The sequence below is a fragment of the Cladophialophora carrionii genome, assembly GCF_000365165.1.
Source record: "Cladophialophora carrionii CBS 160.54 unplaced genomic scaffold supercont1.2, whole genome shotgun sequence".
NCBI classification, from domain to species: domain Eukaryota; kingdom Fungi; phylum Ascomycota; class Eurotiomycetes; order Chaetothyriales; family Herpotrichiellaceae; genus Cladophialophora; species Cladophialophora carrionii.
Genome location: NW_008481827.1, coordinates 435,158 through 450,860, shown reverse-complemented (window position 1 = coordinate 450,860; position 15,703 = coordinate 435,158). Strand labels below are relative to the sequence as shown.

The following is a 15,703-nucleotide window of genomic DNA, read 5'->3' as shown; positions in this document are numbered from 1 at the left end:
TACGGCGTGCAAGCCTCAATAGCAGAGCAGCAGCAGCCGTGGGAGCTGGCGAGGCTCGTATACAAGCTGGCGCAGGCCGGGACAAAGCAGCATTGACGTTCGCAGATGTCCATTGTAGATATGTCTCAACCAGGAAATGCGGGTATGGCCTGGAATGTCCGACGCATGCTCGAGCAACAACCCTGATGCATTCATTGTTCTCGCATACGCCGGGGCCAGCAAGAGCTCCTGGCGTTCGCACGTCCTGAAAGCTCGCTGTGTCCTCGCCTGCCACTGCTTGCCGTCTGTTCCGACCGTCGATCGTCCTTTGTGTTGTCTGGAGTCCGTGGTTGTGGCAACATCATTTCCGCACCTTCACCTGACCAGGGTTCCGTTTCTCTTCCACCACTCCGCCCAATTGACAACCGTCCTCTCTCTTCTGGCCTCTTCGGCCGCAAACACGACAGCGTGGCTCAGGATGATCTCTTCAAGGTCACATCCCACCAATTCTCTTTGCGCTTGAGCGACGTTCATTGTTCCGGCATCCACGTTCTGTACAGCTTGAACAAAGGCACCAGCCAGACCCCAGTCGCCACCACCGTGGCTCTTCTCCACTTCCGGAGCTTGCTTGGGGATATCGTGCACCGTGGTCTTGCCATCAGCGAATGTGTGGACGGTGATGATGTGAGAGTCATAAGTGATTTCTCCCAATGTGCCGTATATTCTTCCCCGACGCTCACATTGTGATTGTGTTGGGTAAGTCATGTGGAACAGGGCCCTCTTTGGCCCACGACCAAGCTCTTGACCAGGGAGAGGGTCTTCTTCCCAATCCATTGCCACAATCTGGTCATCAACAACATTGTTGTCTGATTCGTACACGCACCGGCCGTACCAACTTCTGCTTGCAATGACATCGTCTGGCGTAGTATCTTTGTCGTAGTCCTCACCGAGTCTCTGCATTAAGCGCTCTTCGCCTGCATCCCAGCCCTTCGCCGAGACAATATCTTCAATCTCTGGCACCACAATCTTCAGTGGCCAGCCGGTGTCCTTCTCCGTTCGCAGCCATTTGTCGCGGTATATTTTCTTGGCGGAATATATGCAGTCCGGTTCGGCAGGGCAAGACAGGCAATTCGTTGCAGCTCCCGCAGCTTTCGGCTTCCTTGCTCGGCGGAAGTGTGTAATCGCTCCATTGCTTGAGATTGTGGACGGCAAGTGAGGCGTGTCACCAGTCAGAGGGCTAGGTGAGCAGAGAAGCCAAAGGATGAAATCGATATCGTGGCCAGACTTGGTGAGCAGGGAGCCAACACCCTCGGGGGTCAACCGCCGCCAGTTGCCGCGCACGTACGAGTGGGAGAAGTGCCACCAGCCGATCGGCTCTGTATGCTCAATCGAGACAATCTCGCCAATGGCTTGGTCCGACGTCAGTAGCTTGCGCAGCAGAATATTGTGAGGCGAGTAGTGCAACACGTGTCCGATCGACACCACTTTCGGCGGATATTTCGACAAGGCTGTAGAGATGGAGAGACAGTCCGAGAGTGATATCGCCAGCGGCTTCTCGCACAGGATATGCAGATTGAGGGGCGCAATGGCTCGAATGATGGGCGCGTGGCTGTCGTCTAGCGTGCATATGAAAACACCAGTGATGGGAATATATCCGGCTTCAGGGCCTGCCCTGTCTGCTCGCTCCCGTCGGTGTGTCTCCCATGCCACCCATTCTTCCCAGTCGCCGAAAGACTGGCCATCCGTGGGCTGGCCGCCGCTCCCCCAGATATACCGTCGTCCGAACTCTTGACGCTTGAAAGGGTCAATCTCTGCTACTGCTGCGATCTGGCCGGAAGTGGAGGCTTCCACGGCGCGAGCGTAGGCATGTCCACGAGACCCAGCCCCGATGACGAGGAACTGCGGCGGCGGCGAAGCAGGTCCGATGGATCCCATGGTGGGGGGCGACGGTCAAGCCACGAAGAAGCTGCCTCTCCTCCAAGTTCCACGGCACAAGAGGCCGGGCAGGCAGAGGTCTATATGCCCAACCTCGACGGAGTAGACCGCGTGTAACATTGCGCAGAGACGGACGATGCGAGTAGCAGCAGTTGTAACACTAATCGTGGCCGCTCTGATTGGCCCACGCCTCCGCCCTCCACAATCACAGCGGCCTCAACGATTCAAATGATTGCTCAAGATCAATGGCGGGAGCCTGGTTGTGCTACGTGACACCTTTCAATAATTGCTGGCTTCGTAACGCGTGGAAGCTACTGCGCAAAGGCATGTGAACACCGCGAGAGTCACACTCATCAGGGACGGCCATAGCCGCCTCGCACAATTCAGGGGATTCATCTGGTGGACGCTTTGGTCGCCACTAGAAAAACACGACGAAGCCCGTGCTAGGATCTTTATTTTCGCTTTCAACAGGCCTGCGTCAATGAAGAATACAGCGCGTGGGGGAACCACTGGGACCTTAATTACCCCTCGTCGCCCTCGTCGCCCTCGTCGCCCTCGTCGCCCATCGTAAACAAACCCCGCACATGAACCACGACACTATTCCAGGCAGCGTCTCTTCGCGAATCAGAGTCAACCCGAGGCATTCGATTTTGGCGTGGTGAAGTCATGGCACCAGAGTCAAGGAAACGGACTGCGCGGAGGGCCAGAGCTCTTCTGCATCTCATTGGTGGAATCGACCTTCTGTGATTCTTCATTGGTTCTCTCAAAGCGAGATCGGGCAAGAGGCACAGCTACAATCGAATTCTCGAAGTATCTCTTGCTGAGGAGTCGAAAGAGTCTCCAGCCGGTGTCCCTCGGTTCCACGCGTTCTGCCCATTGACACAGAAACCTTTCAAGACCACTCTAGAAGTCGAGCACCGCGGTATCTCCTCTGACCAGACGAGAGCATTTCAATCTACCGGATTCAGTCACTTTCGAGCTCTGAAAAGCCAGCACGATGTCCACGCAGACAGGGATGGGCGCTTGCTGCCTCTCCGGCGCCATCCACGAAGGTTCGCCACAAGGACGCGAAGACACCATCGGCGGCCTGCCTACCTACGTTGCCGAACCGAGCGACAAGTCCACGGCCAAAACGGTCGTCTTCCTGGTCGACATCTTTGGCTGGAAGTTCAAGAACGTGAGGCTGTTGGCAGACAACTACGCCAAGGCAGGCTTCTACTGCTACATCCCCGACGTTCATGAGGGCGACTCTCTTCCCATCGAGTTTCTGCAGAGCGTTGAACCACCGCTCAAGCAGAAAGAGCAGGAAGGCCTGGTTGACAAGGCCAAAGAGACGGTGGACGTTATGGCGACGCTGGGGCCTTGGCTGGCCAAGCATAGAGAAGCTGTCGCGGAGCCCATCATCAGCGGCTTCATCAATACTGTTAGGACGATTCCTGGCACGAACAAGATTGGAAGTGAGTACTCACACGCACGCAAGAATGGAGGACAAGGTTAGGTGGCACCATGCAGTACTGACCTCGTTTCTTCTCTCTAGCAATCGGCTTCTGCTGGGGTGGCCGCTACAGCATCCTCCAGGCCCACGCCCGGAAAGAAGGCGAGATTGGCGGCGTCGACGCCGCCTACGCGTGCCACCCGTCTCTTCTCTCCATCCCGGCGGACCTGATCCCCGTCGCGAAGCCCACTTCCATTGCCGTGGGCGAAAAGGACAGTCTACTGGATATGAAGTCGGTGGACCAGATCAAAGAGACCCTGGAGAAGACTGGTGTTCCTACCGAGGTCAAGGTATACAAGAACCAGGTGCATGGGTTTGCCTTGCGAAGTGACTGGAGTAGTGATGAGGACAAGAAAGCTATGGATGATGCCGAGAAGCAGGGGATTGAGTGGTTCAAGAAATATCTCTCTTGAGCGTTTGGCGAGCAGAAGAGGTGAAATAATCTGATAGCGGGCTCAGTGTGTTCACCGTCAAGTCGAGAAGCGGACCTCACCGAGAAATGGCCTTGTCGCCCCTATCTTGAACCTACCGCAGTTTTGGATCTAATCGAGGCCGTACATTGCTGTTTATTTGCTTCCTCACAAGCTGTCATCAAAGTTTTCGTCGACGTGTACCCTTCTCCACAGCACAACTGAAGTTTGAACTGGCAGCTCGGTCGCTTGATGTGGAATCATTCTTACGACAATACGCGTGGAAGTAGAGGGAGTAGGCGGGCTATGGATTACCTTGCCTGAATTAAAATGGCGAGTATGTGATCAAGCCTCCACGCTGTGCGATGGTGTGTAGTTCTCATCTGCTGTGTAATATACGCGTACAAGGCTGCTTTTGGCAAGCAGATGTTTCCACCCGTTGGCGTCCCGGGTCCTGCACTTGAGATGAACTATGAGTTCAAGCAGGCCTTTCTGCCTGAGGCTGGGATCTCTGCAGCTTATCCGATGAGCACCATGGTATACTTTCAATTCGTCTTCGCAGCCATCTCGGTGGTCCTCGTTGCAGGCGCTGTACTAGCCAGGATGAACTTTCTGCCCTGGATGGTATTTGTGCCTCTCTGGCTCACGCTGAGCCAGACCGCGGGCACATATAGCATCTGGGGAGGCGGATTCCTGTTTGACCTGGGCGTGCTGGATTATTCTGGTGGATGTGTCATTCACGTCTCGTCTGGAACGGCAGGGTGGGTACTTGCATACTGGGTCGGCCCAAGCCACCCTCGCGATCGAACCGAGTTCCACCCCAACGACGTTTTGCTCCCTTTGGTGGGTGTCGGTCTCCTGTGGCTTGGTTGGAACGGCTTCAACGGTGGTGATCCTTACACAGCTTCACCTGACGTTGGTGCCGCCTTGCTCAACACCAATGTTTGCACGGCAATGAGCATGCTGACCTGGACGATGATGGACTTGATATTCTTCAAGAAGCCTGCCGTGATTGGAGCAATTCAACGCAATATCACTGGTCTGGTTGCCATCACGCCCGCGGCTGGATTTGTGGCCGGATAGGGAGCCATCATTATTGGTCTCTGTTCGGACACCATTCCGTGGATTTCGATGGATGTCCTAGGTAAGCAGAAGTGGTTCCCCGAACTCTCCGACGATGTTGTAGGGGATTTCCACACGCATCTGGTGGGAGACATTGTTGGTGGCTTCTTGACAGGACAGGTCTCTTCGCCACCAGTGAAGGCGTCGCCGCATTTACACTTGCACCGGTGGGTGGAGCGATTGACGGGAACGGTCGCCAGGTCTGGGTTAAGATTGTTGGCTTTCTGTTTATCAGCGGCTGGAATCTTTTCTGGACCAGCGGCGATTTGCCTGTCCATCAAATGTGTGCTGAGAATTCCGTTGAGATATAACGAGGACCAGTTGCTCATTGGTGACGGGGAAGTTCATGGCGAGCTGGCGTACGCGTTTTCCATGATGGAAGACATGTAAGTCGCCTCTCCAAGCCTGGCACGCCTCATTTGCATTGCTGACTTTTGAAACAGGACTCTGACGCGCATTATGGCAAACCCAGCAGTGACTCGGAGAAGCGAGCAGGAGTGCTTGACGGTGTTGATGCTGCAGGGCACTTCGGCAGCGAAGATCCAAGTGGTAGTGGTACTGGAAGTGGAAACGGCAAAGAGACTAAGCATGCATCGGCACAGGGCTTGAAGTTGAACTTTCTTCGTCCACGACGCGCGCTCACAGCGAACAAAGGTCGCGGAAAGCATGGACTTATTTGTAGTGTCCCTTTGAGTATGAGCGGTCAGCACAAACAAAACCGCCGAGCACAATCATGGCGATATGTGAGAGGGTTTGTAGGGCGGCTCGCGATTGACAGAGAGAAGGGAAAACTAAATGCCAACCTAGAGTGAAACACGGACAAGGCTGATTGACGTCATTGTAGCCTTGGGGCGCGCCTGCCTGTCGCGTTCATTGCTCTCGCTTTCACCTGAGCTTCACCTGACTGCGAGTGTTTTGCCTCGTTCAACTATCTCAGCTGCCTGCTTTCTGTTCAATACTAGGTAGTTCTCTTCTACGCCTGACCCAAAGCTTCATAAAAGCTGTCGGACAGGATTGCCCACACAGCGCCTCACCGACACCGACTCGTTTCGCACATCTCTGCCCATCATGTCGGAACCTACGTATCGTTTTGGTAAGTGCAGTTCTCTCTACGCTTCATCTCGATGGCAGAGCTCAGCACACCATTTGGAGCCCTCTATACCCGATTTTGATTCTGCAACTGCGCATTGTCAGACCTCGACATTCCTCCCGCTAACATTCTCGCCCACTGACATCTTTCGCAGAACTCGCCAAGCAGGGCCGTGCGCTTTGCCAGAACAGTGCATGCAAGCATGCAGGCGTCAAGATCGGGAAAGGAGAATTCCGCATGGGTACGCTCGCTGTAATCGACGGAAACTCGTCCTGGAGGTGGAAGCATTGGTGAGTGCTAGATGTGGGTGCGCTCTTTTCCGTTTCTGGCTGATGATCGGAGAAGGGGATGCGTTACGCCTCTTCAGATTGGTAACCTGCAAACCCAAGTGGGTCCACTTGAGGACCTGGACCTTGACGACGATCTACCACGCATCATCGACGGCTATGAGGAGATCGACGACGAGGCACGCGAGAAGATCAAATTTGCCCTGCACAATGGTCATGTTCCGGACGAAGATTGGAAGGGTGTATGTAGAACGTCATCTTCTCATCACTGAACTTCGGGCTAATCCTGCCCAGGAACCAGAGTTGAATCGACCAGGCAAGAAAGGTATCAACAAGCGAACTCCGAAAAAGAAACCCGTTGAGGAGGATGGAGACCCTATTGACGAGAAAGGGGAGACGCCCTCGAAGCCGAAGCCAAAGGGAGGGCGCGGCAAGAAAGCCAAGGCTGAGTCGGGAGTTGAAGCTGACGTGCCAGCGCCAGCGCCGAAGAGAAAGGCCGCTGGAAAACGTAATGTCAAAGTTGAGGAAGAGGATGACGCTGATGAAAACCCTCCTCCAACAAAAAGAGTCAGAAAACGAAAGGCCGCGGTCAAAGAGGAAGACGAGGAGGACCGAGTGGCAGAAGAGAAGCTCGCGAAGAAACCAAGAGCTCAAAAGGTCAAAGTGGAGAATGAGGAAGAGACAACCACGGCACCTGCTAAGAGATCGCGGGCCAAGAAACCCAAGGTCGAGGAGCACGATGACGAAGATATGCCAGACGCACTTCAGCCTGAACCAGCAAAGCGCGAGCGGGTCCGCAAGGGAAAGAACGTGTCCGCAAATCCTGAAGGAGGCAAGAATGAAGTCAAGCCATCAATCTCACATGACCCTGGTGAACTTGATGATCTGCCCGCAGAAACGAAGCCCTCGAGTAAGGCAAAGACAGTCAAGCGCGGACGCAAGGGCAAAGCCATCAAGCAAGGAGAGGCTGAGGAGGACACACACGACGCACACGAGGCTTCAGCAAGGGGCGAAGCGGATCCAGAGACCACGATCAGAACCACCGACGAGACCACCGACGAAACCAAGCCAAACGTCAACAGAGAAGATCGGGCGCAGGCGCAAGGTAAGTCCTATTCTCGTGCCACCGGCTCTGCCTCTACTGCTGTCGTTCCGACTGACGGAGAAGCAGAAGCATACGGAGACACGAATGCAGCAGACCCCGCTGGACGTCCCGAGCTAGAAGAGCCTGATGTCGATGCTGGAGGAGTGGAGGATGAGCGAGAGGAAGCCAGCAAACCCACCAAAGCAGGAAAAGGCAAGAGGGGCCGCAAAATCGCCAAGGGACGGGCAAAATGATCAAAAAGATCTGAACTATGCAGGGTCTCCATCACGCCTCAACACAAGGGCATAGTGACCTGCAAGTCTGATGACGAAAGCGGAATTCGAGGTGGAGATGGCTTTACCAGGGCATTGCCTTGGAGAGTCGGTTGGGGAAGGTATTCGCATCATGTGAAACAGAATGAAGGCACCTCATATGTTCCATGGGTAAATGTATGGCGGCTTGTGGGCGTTCATTGAGCGAGAGCCGAGTATGGCCGGTATCCTGTATCACTAGGTAGACGTCGGTAAACACGATTTCAATCGGCACAAAGGTATTCTATCCAACAAGTCGACCGTTTTCTATCTGGATGGAGTTGGTGAGACACGCAGTGAAAATCATTGATCAGGTGCAAGAGTTGAACGCGAGACGCCATCCCGCTCCTTTCCTTTGTTGATATATTCCTACAGTGCAGCAGCCTATATATCCGGTAGCAGCCGCTATGCCCAGGTACTGTCAGAGCCCGCGAAAGCAGAATCATGGCAATTCACACGTCATCCGCCCTGTGGTCCTACTCATTACCCTCGAATGTTGTGGTGGTTCAAAACTCCCTACTGTCCCCAATATCGCAGACATCAAACACTCCCGTCTCGGCAATGCCATGATGCTTCAATGCCTCTTTCAACAGCCTCGGCGGTTCCAGCACGTCCTCCTCGGTGAGCACCCACGTGCCCCAGTGGATACCCAGCGCCTTCTGACACTTTGTATCGCGGAAGATTTCGACCGCGTCCCTGGGGTTCGCGTGCATGGGCGACATGATCCATCTGGGCATGTACGCTCCGATCGGGAGCAATCCCAGGTCGAACGGTCCGCGTAACCGTCCGATGTCCGCGAAGGCAGGACAGTGTGGGAGATGCGAGTATTCGTCCGCCCAGTCGTCTTTCCCGTCCGAGGCCTTGGGCACGCTGCGGTAGCCGGTATCGCCGCCGAAGTAGACGGATTTGTTCCCGGAGGAGACGGACCAGGAGGCCCACAGAGTGGCGGCACGGTCGTGGATCGAGCGCGCCGAGATGTGTTGGCACGGGAGGCACGATATGCGGGCCGATATCGTGTCTGAAGAATCCGAGGACGACGGTTTGGCCGCGGGCTCGTCCGCCGAGGTCACGCTGACGGATTTCTCGGTGGTGGACGAGGAGGCTGTGAGTGTAAAATCGACTTCGTCCCACCAATCTAGCTCGGTGCATTTCTCTACGCCGCTGGCTTTGAACCACTTCTTGTTCCCGAGGGGCACGAAGAAGTGGCATTCTGGGTGTAATTTTGCGATCTCCATGATTGTAGGATGCGACAAGTGGTCGTAGTGGTTGTGCGAGATCACCACCGCGTCAATGATGGGGATGTCTTTGATCTGGCAGGGCATTCCGGTGTATCTCTTGGGTCCCAGCCAAGTGAAGGGAGAGCATCGATCCGTGAATACCGGGTCGAAGAGGACGCGCAGGCCGGAGGGAAATTCGACATAGTAGCAGGCGTGGCCGAGCCATGTCGCCCTCAACGTGCCCGACGAGGTGCTGGCTGCCCTGGAGGGCAGGAACGTGGGTGAATGGACGGGCACGGTAGGAGGTGTGGTGTCCGGTTTATTTGCTGTTCCCGTGAATCTGCGCACGATGAGACCCCATATCAGGGTGGGCGCCGAGAGCATGTTCCATGATGGCCATGGATTGTCGAACCCGCCCGACTTGGAATGCCAGGCTTTGGCTTTTGTGATTTCGTCGTCCGGCCGGCCGGACGCGGTCGAAGGGACGGCGACCGTGGCGGCGTACACCAAAGCTGCTGTTGACGAGGAAGTCATGGTGCGGAAGCTTGCTGGGTAAGGACGTGGCGGAGGAGGAAATGCGTGGGATGTGAACGGCGCGCGCTTGCTGAACAGCAGCCGGAAGAGGGCGCGCATTGGTATTATAACGCTGGATCTCGCATGCTTACGCTGCTGCCTAGAAAGCCAATGCAGGCCTCGTAAACGACGCGGCGTTGGATGTGGTGTGGTTATCTACTTTACTCGTAGTTTCCATGCAGGTCGTGAGGTTGCGCCCTTTCTTAACTCCGCTGCTGCTGTGGAGATCTGGTCGCGTCCATCGTCATCAATGTCGGACTCGGTGGAAATTCCATTCCGGTTCAGGCAGGAGTCTGGACTCACATTGGGCTCACATGAGGCTTGAATCCTGTGGCAGTATCACGACTTCTGGAAAGTTGCAGGGGGATGCAGAGCGACAATGGGGTGGTGAAGGTCCCTGCGAACCCAGCTTCGGTACCGCCGGGGTTGAATGATGGCGGTGGTGCTGCCCACAAAGCAGACCTGATCCGCCAGTTTGCAAGCTCGGGAAATTCTGGTGACGGCGGATTGATCGCGCAGCTAAGCAACAATCCATTTTTCACCGCGGTAGGTCTGCTACGACAGTCGGTGAGATCGCGACTGACGGTATATCAGGGCTTCGGTCTCGCAGGTCTCACGGCCATCGCCGCGTTCGGTCGACGGGGTATCCGCCATGGAGCCGCCCTCATGCGCCGTCGGCTCCTGGTCGATGTCGAGATCAGCGTCCGAGACGACTCCTACCCTTGGTTTCTATACTGGATGACCCTGCACGAAAGAGGGAGACTTGTGGGCCATGCTGCGCAGGGGAAAGCGGGTCGCTTCGAAGCACTCTTGCAACGCCTCACGCCGGGTATGCGCCATCTGGCCATCGAGACGGAGAAACGAGAATTACCCAACGGCGCTATTCATACGAATTTCGTCCTAATACCGGGGCCGGGGAGACACGTCATCCGCTACAACGGGGCTTGGATCTTCGTCAACCGCCAAAGAGAAGGGAAACAGTTCTCGATGGACGGGAAGCCTTGGGAGACGGTCACTTTGACCACGCTCTACTCTCAGCGCCACGTCTTCGAGTCATTATTCAAAGAAGCTCATGACATCGCAACGCAATCTGTGGAGGGCAAGACGGTCATATACACCGCATGGGGCACGAAGTGGGATAAATTCGGCAATCCGCGGAGCAAGCGACCACTGGAGTCGGTCATCCTTGACAAAGGGGTCAAGGAGCGCATCGTGTCCGACGTCCAGGACTTTCTTTCCTCGGCGAAGTGGTACTACGAGCGAGGGATACCTTATCGAAGAGGCTACCTTCTATATGGTCCTCCTGGTACGGGAAAATCTTCCTTCATCCAGGCGCTCGCCGGCCACTTGAACTACGATATCGCCATGCTCAACCTGAGTGAGCGGGGTCTCACAGACGACAGGCTGAATCATCTGTTGACTGTCATACCTCAACGGACATTGGTTCTACTCGAAGACGTGGATGCTGCATTTGCCAATCGACGCCAAGTCGAAGCTGATGGGTATCAGGGTGCGAACGTGACATTTTCAGGCCTGTTGAACGCTTTGGATGGCGTTGGAAGTGCCGAGGAACGAATCATCTTCCTGACCACGAATCATGTTGACCGGTTAGACGAAGCACTGGTCCGCCCAGGCCGGGTAGACATGACGGTCCGTCTTGGTGAAGCCACCACATATCAGATCGAACAGCTCTGGGCACGCTTCTACAGCGAGCAAGATCCAGAAGGACTCTTCAAGGCGAGATTCTTGCGAAGGCTTCATGAAATCGGGGTGCTCTCTGAGCCTTCAGCAGTCAGCAGCCGGACCAGTATGGCTGCTCTGCAAGGACTATTTTTGTACAACAAGGGAAGCCCTCAAGGTGCTGTCGATATGGCGTGGCAATTGGCGCCTGGCGGGTTACCCAGTGCTCTGACCAAGGAGAGTCGGCAACATGCCAACACCGCTTAAAAGCGTGTAACTCTAGTATATGACCTGTAATGTAAACAAATTGCCACTCCATCAGCCTCGCGGTGGCTGTGCAAGGCTGCGCCACTTTCTCTCATTTGGTGAGAATAACGAATTCAGCTGATCCTGTTCTTGGCTTCTACCCTCATCAGACAGATTCCCAGTCAAATTCATGAGATTTCACCATCAGAAAAGACCGAATTGTATTCTCAAGTCTACGTGTATCTAGCGAGCTGAAAGATGTCGTCGTAGGCCACGGGGACCAAAAGTGATGGCAGATCCTAATGGTTGTAACCTCACCGTACCACGATCTCGAAGTCGGCTATCAGACAAATCGGCCGGCCGATAGGATTCTCAAGGACTGGCGCTTCTCCTCATAACGCATACTCTTCATCCCGCGACATCGTTGTCCGGAAGAGGGATTGATGAAGACGCCACAATACGACTCGAGAGATGACCGATCCGTTTTCAATTGTCACCGGGGTTGCGGGCATCATAACGCTGGCGGGCGAAGTGATCAGCAGATGCTATCGGTATGGCTGCGCCGTTTCCGGCGCCCCCGACGAAGCGAAGCGACTCGTGTCTGAAGTCACTGGGCTCAGTGGTATCCTGGTCGGTGTCCAAGTCTTGGTGAAACAGAGCAGTCTCCCCGAGTATCAGCTGGAACACCCTCTGAGGGACTGTTTGGCGGTCTTGCAAACTCTGTCATCGAAGTTGCAAAAGTACTCTCTGGACTCGAGCCAGTCATCTGGAAAGCGAGCAATCAGTCGGCTCCTGTGGCCGTTACGCAGGAGTGACACGGAAGAACTTATCACGACCATCGAGCGGCACAAGAACTCCCTGTCGCTGTCCCTGAGCTCGCTTTCGGTGTGAGTCCCCACTATGGTTGATTTCCAGAGACCGTCACTCACATGGTAACAGGGAAGCTCTCATGAGTCAAAGCACGACCATCGAAGACATCTCAGACAGTCTTGCGGATCTATCGATGAACGTCAAATCCAGCCACGCAGCACAGCAACGCCGAGACATCCTAGACTGGCTTTCCGAGCACCAGTACGAGGCGCAGTATCAGCGCAGCTATCAACTCCACTGCTCAAACACATGTCGTTGGCTCCTAGCTGACCCTGCGTTTCTCGACTGGTCGAAAGCCAGGTCATCTCTCCTGTGGATGCATGGCCAAGTAGGCACTGGGAAGACGATTGCCACGAGTTATCTCATCCATCACCTGATCACCACGAAACGGAGCGACTCGCTGCTTGGGTACTTCTACTATGATGCCAGTACGATGGAAAGCCTAACGCCAGAGAGTTTCTTCGGCGCAATCATCAAGCAGTTCTGCTCGGACCTTCCTGAACTCCCCGCCGGGATTGTCGATGCATACGCGAGAGCTTCGAATCGCACGGGGAGCCCGAAACGAGCAAGCCTGGGCGACCTCGAGTCTTTCTTGCGTTCCCTCCTTGAGAGTCATGACTCTGCAACCATCGTGGTGGACGGCTTGGATGAGTCACCCAACTACGCGGCCGTGTGCGACTTCCTGACCTCGACCGTCTCGGCGGGCAAATATGCCTTGCGAGTCTTCATCAGCAGCCGGCCGGAGCTGCATCTTCGGCGCCGATTTCGTGGATTCCGAGAGATCCCAGTACCCGAAGTCGCGGTCGAGGAGGACATCAGTGTCTATATCAGGATGAGAATAAACACAAGCCCACGACTCCGGCGTATGAGCGACAAGATGAAACACTACGTGGAGATGACTCTGCGAGCAGATTCTCATGGCATGTGAGTTCAAGCACAAGATCATGAACAAGCCACGAGCAAATTGGCTGACTCCTGCAGGTTCCGTTGGGTGCAATGCCAGCTGGACGAAATTTCACGGCTGAGGACTGACGCGGCTCTGAAGAAAGCCCTCAATCACCTACCATCCAGTCTTGAAGGCTCCTATTTGAGGATCCTAAACACCATCGCCCCGGAAGATGTTGCGTTTGCGAAAAGGGCCCTCTTGTGGCTCGCTCACGCCTCGACACCGCTGAGCCTGACCGAGCTTGCGGAAGCCGTGGTCCTGGAGCCAGAATTTGACTTCTTGGATTCCGACTCGAAGCTGAACGACCCAAACGACGTCATCGACATCTGCCGCAGCCTGATCGCCTTCAATCCGCTGTCCAAAACTGCACGTATTGCCCACCACTCGGTGCGCGAGTTCCTCACAGAACGACTGGATCAGACTTCCGAGTTCCACATTCCACCTCAGATGTCGCACCGGATGATAGCCGAGGCATGTCTCTCGTACCTGCTGCTAGATGACTTTGCGGCGGGGCCATTGTACCGGGAAGACTTTTCGTGGACGCTTTCGAACTTCCCGCTTCTGAGGTACGCCGCCCAGAATTGGCCGTTTCATGTGCAGTCGTCTGGCGCGGAGCTCGAATTGCTCCCTCTTATCCGCAAGTTGATGACCATCAAGGCGAACCCCAAGTTCTTCTTCTGGCTTCAAGTTGTCCTCTTTGATTCCAGACACGGCTATCTCACTCCCGGCGCGGAGCTCGAGGACGCCAGACCGCTGTATTACGCCGCATCTTATGGTCTGACAGAGACAGTCAGGAGTCTAGTGCAGGCCGGCGCCAACCTTGACGAGTGCGCCGGAAGATACGGCGGCACGGCTTTACATGCCGCGGTATGGCGAAAACAGCCCGAGATACTAGACATTCTCCTCGATGCCGGGGCCGACCCGACCATCAAAGACTACAACGGAGCGTCCCCGGCGGATCTCTCCATCTGGAGTGGATCGAGGTCTTTGTATCTTCGCATCTCCGAGCGCGATCGTGACCGTGATAGTAAGAACGCGCTGGCACCATTGATTTCAGCAATTCTCAGAGTCAGGGAGAAGGAACTCTCCGCCACAGACTCCAGGTTCGATGCCGAAACCGAGGAGGTAGTTTCCCTGGTCAGGAGCCAGCCTGAAGGTGTAATTGAACGGCTGAAAGAGGAGAAAGGCTTTGATGACGATGATGATGATCCGATGACAATTCATTTCCCGGCAGTGCGTAAAGAAGCTTATGCTTTGGCGAAGTTACTTGGCGGCGGCGATACCAGCACGGGGATAGGCAGAGCCGGCGACACCAAGGAGAGTCCTCTACCCTCCGCCCGATTGGCCGGTGGTGCTGGATCCTTGCAGGCTGCGGAGTTGGATATCAAGCCCGAAACGAACCAGGACTGAGAAGAGAAGACTTGACCCGACAGGGCAAGCAAGCAAGGCAGCATATCAAAGTCCTCCACGCGTCAGAGACCGGACGTTGTAACTGGCGTCTGATCGCCATCCGTTCAGCTACAGTCTAAGCAGACTCGTTGGGATCTATGGCAGGGAACGGAGCCACAGCTGCCATGTGCGCCCATACCGAGCAATGACTTGAACGAAGCACTCCAACGTACAAGTCGAGGCCAGTGGATACCGAATGAGGCAAGGAATTTATTGACAGCAAGCCAGAGAACGCCCTGCCGCTCTAAAGTCGGATGTGACCCCAAGACCAAACAAGCAAGCTGCTAGAAGTGCACCTTTAGGTGACTATCTAGTCTGATGAATGTATGATTGATTGCAGGTCTGGAATATAGCTAGTACCAGCTAGCTATGGATGGAAGACAGCACCTGTCGCCCGGGCGACCTCAGGTGGTACATAGGTAGGCACACTGGCTGCCTCCCGCCACCACACAAGCCGAAGCGGTGGTTGTTGAATTGCGGCACGACTCCCACACATGCAGCCGACACTATGTTTCGTTGAATCCAGTAACGCCGAGGTTGCATCCAGAGAGTGTGTGTGGTAGGGCACCGCAGTATGTCATCGATCTCTTACTGAGTCTATCTCTGGGGAGCTAGGCTCTCAGCTATGGCCTATGAACTGTGTTTCCCGTGCCTCCTTTGCGTGGCGTCGCATGGCCAGGGCACGAACGGGACTGCCCGCAACAGTGTGAGCGTCGTCAATAGCGTTCAGAAAGGGTAAAAAACAGCACTTGACGAGCAAGCCACGCTACAGCAGACGGAAGTGTGACGAAATTTTCCAGAGGGGAGTATATATCGAAGGTCTGGTCTACGGCGATGAGCGTGAGCAAGAACCTTGTCAGGAGTATAGGCATGAGTATAGACAAGAGCCTTGGCATGAGCGTGAGCATGAGCGTGAGCAGGAGCAGGAGCAGGAGCAGGAGCATGACGGAACATGAGAAGTAGCATCAACGAGCATCAACGAGCATCAGCGAGCATCAACGAGCATCAA

The 15,703-nt window shown here is 55.1% G+C and overlaps 8 protein-coding genes across 8 annotated transcripts; 6 read left to right on the top strand and 2 right to left on the bottom strand.

The window, feature by feature from the left end:
• Positions 1-354: 354 nt before the first annotated feature.
• Positions 355-1,914, bottom strand: G647_02228 (uncharacterized protein; the record flags this gene model as incomplete). Its single annotated transcript, XM_008726578.1, has 1 exon — positions 355-1,914. The coding sequence occupies one exon, from the start codon at positions 1,912-1,914 to the stop codon at positions 355-357; it is 1,560 nt and encodes a 519-aa protein (XP_008724800.1).
• A 997-nt stretch (positions 1,915-2,911) lies between these two features.
• Positions 2,912-3,822, top strand: G647_02227 (uncharacterized protein; the record flags this gene model as incomplete). The annotated part of the gene is made up of 2 exons (XM_008726577.1): positions 2,912-3,371; positions 3,452-3,822. The coding sequence occupies 2 exons, from the start codon at positions 2,912-2,914 to the stop codon at positions 3,820-3,822; spliced, it is 831 nt and encodes a 276-aa protein (XP_008724799.1).
• A 327-nt stretch (positions 3,823-4,149) lies between these two features.
• On the top strand, positions 4,150-4,902 carry G647_02226 (uncharacterized protein; the record flags this gene model as incomplete). Its single annotated transcript, XM_008726576.1, has 2 exons — positions 4,150-4,156; positions 4,196-4,902. The coding sequence occupies 2 exons, from the start codon at positions 4,150-4,152 to the stop codon at positions 4,900-4,902; spliced, it is 714 nt and encodes a 237-aa protein (XP_008724798.1).
• Positions 4,903-4,950: 48 nt separating this feature from the next.
• Positions 4,951-5,550, top strand: G647_02225 (uncharacterized protein; the record flags this gene model as incomplete). The annotated part of the gene is made up of 2 exons (XM_008726575.1): positions 4,951-5,327; positions 5,385-5,550. The coding sequence occupies 2 exons, from the start codon at positions 4,951-4,953 to the stop codon at positions 5,548-5,550; spliced, it is 543 nt and encodes a 180-aa protein (XP_008724797.1).
• A 459-nt stretch (positions 5,551-6,009) lies between these two features.
• On the top strand, positions 6,010-7,656 carry G647_02224 (uncharacterized protein; the record flags this gene model as incomplete). The annotated part of the gene is made up of 5 exons (XM_008726574.1): positions 6,010-6,034; positions 6,186-6,321; positions 6,377-6,560; positions 6,613-7,423; positions 7,490-7,656. The coding sequence occupies 5 exons, from the start codon at positions 6,010-6,012 to the stop codon at positions 7,654-7,656; spliced, it is 1,323 nt and encodes a 440-aa protein (XP_008724796.1).
• A 563-nt stretch (positions 7,657-8,219) lies between these two features.
• On the bottom strand, positions 8,220-9,464 carry G647_02223 (uncharacterized protein; the record flags this gene model as incomplete). The annotated part of the gene is made up of 1 exon (XM_008726573.1): positions 8,220-9,464. The coding sequence occupies one exon, from the start codon at positions 9,462-9,464 to the stop codon at positions 8,220-8,222; it is 1,245 nt and encodes a 414-aa protein (XP_008724795.1).
• Positions 9,465-9,869: 405 nt separating this feature from the next.
• Positions 9,870-11,450, top strand: G647_02222 (uncharacterized protein; the record flags this gene model as incomplete). The annotated part of the gene is made up of 2 exons (XM_008726572.1): positions 9,870-10,049; positions 10,098-11,450. The coding sequence occupies 2 exons, from the start codon at positions 9,870-9,872 to the stop codon at positions 11,448-11,450; spliced, it is 1,533 nt and encodes a 510-aa protein (XP_008724794.1).
• Positions 11,451-11,900: 450 nt separating this feature from the next.
• Positions 11,901-14,655, top strand: G647_02221 (uncharacterized protein; the record flags this gene model as incomplete). The annotated part of the gene is made up of 3 exons (XM_008726571.1): positions 11,901-12,316; positions 12,369-13,223; positions 13,281-14,655. 3 exons carry the CDS (start codon positions 11,901-11,903, stop codon positions 14,653-14,655), a joined length of 2,646 nt encoding a protein of 881 aa, XP_008724793.1.
• Between the last annotated feature and the right edge of the window lie 1,048 nt (positions 14,656-15,703).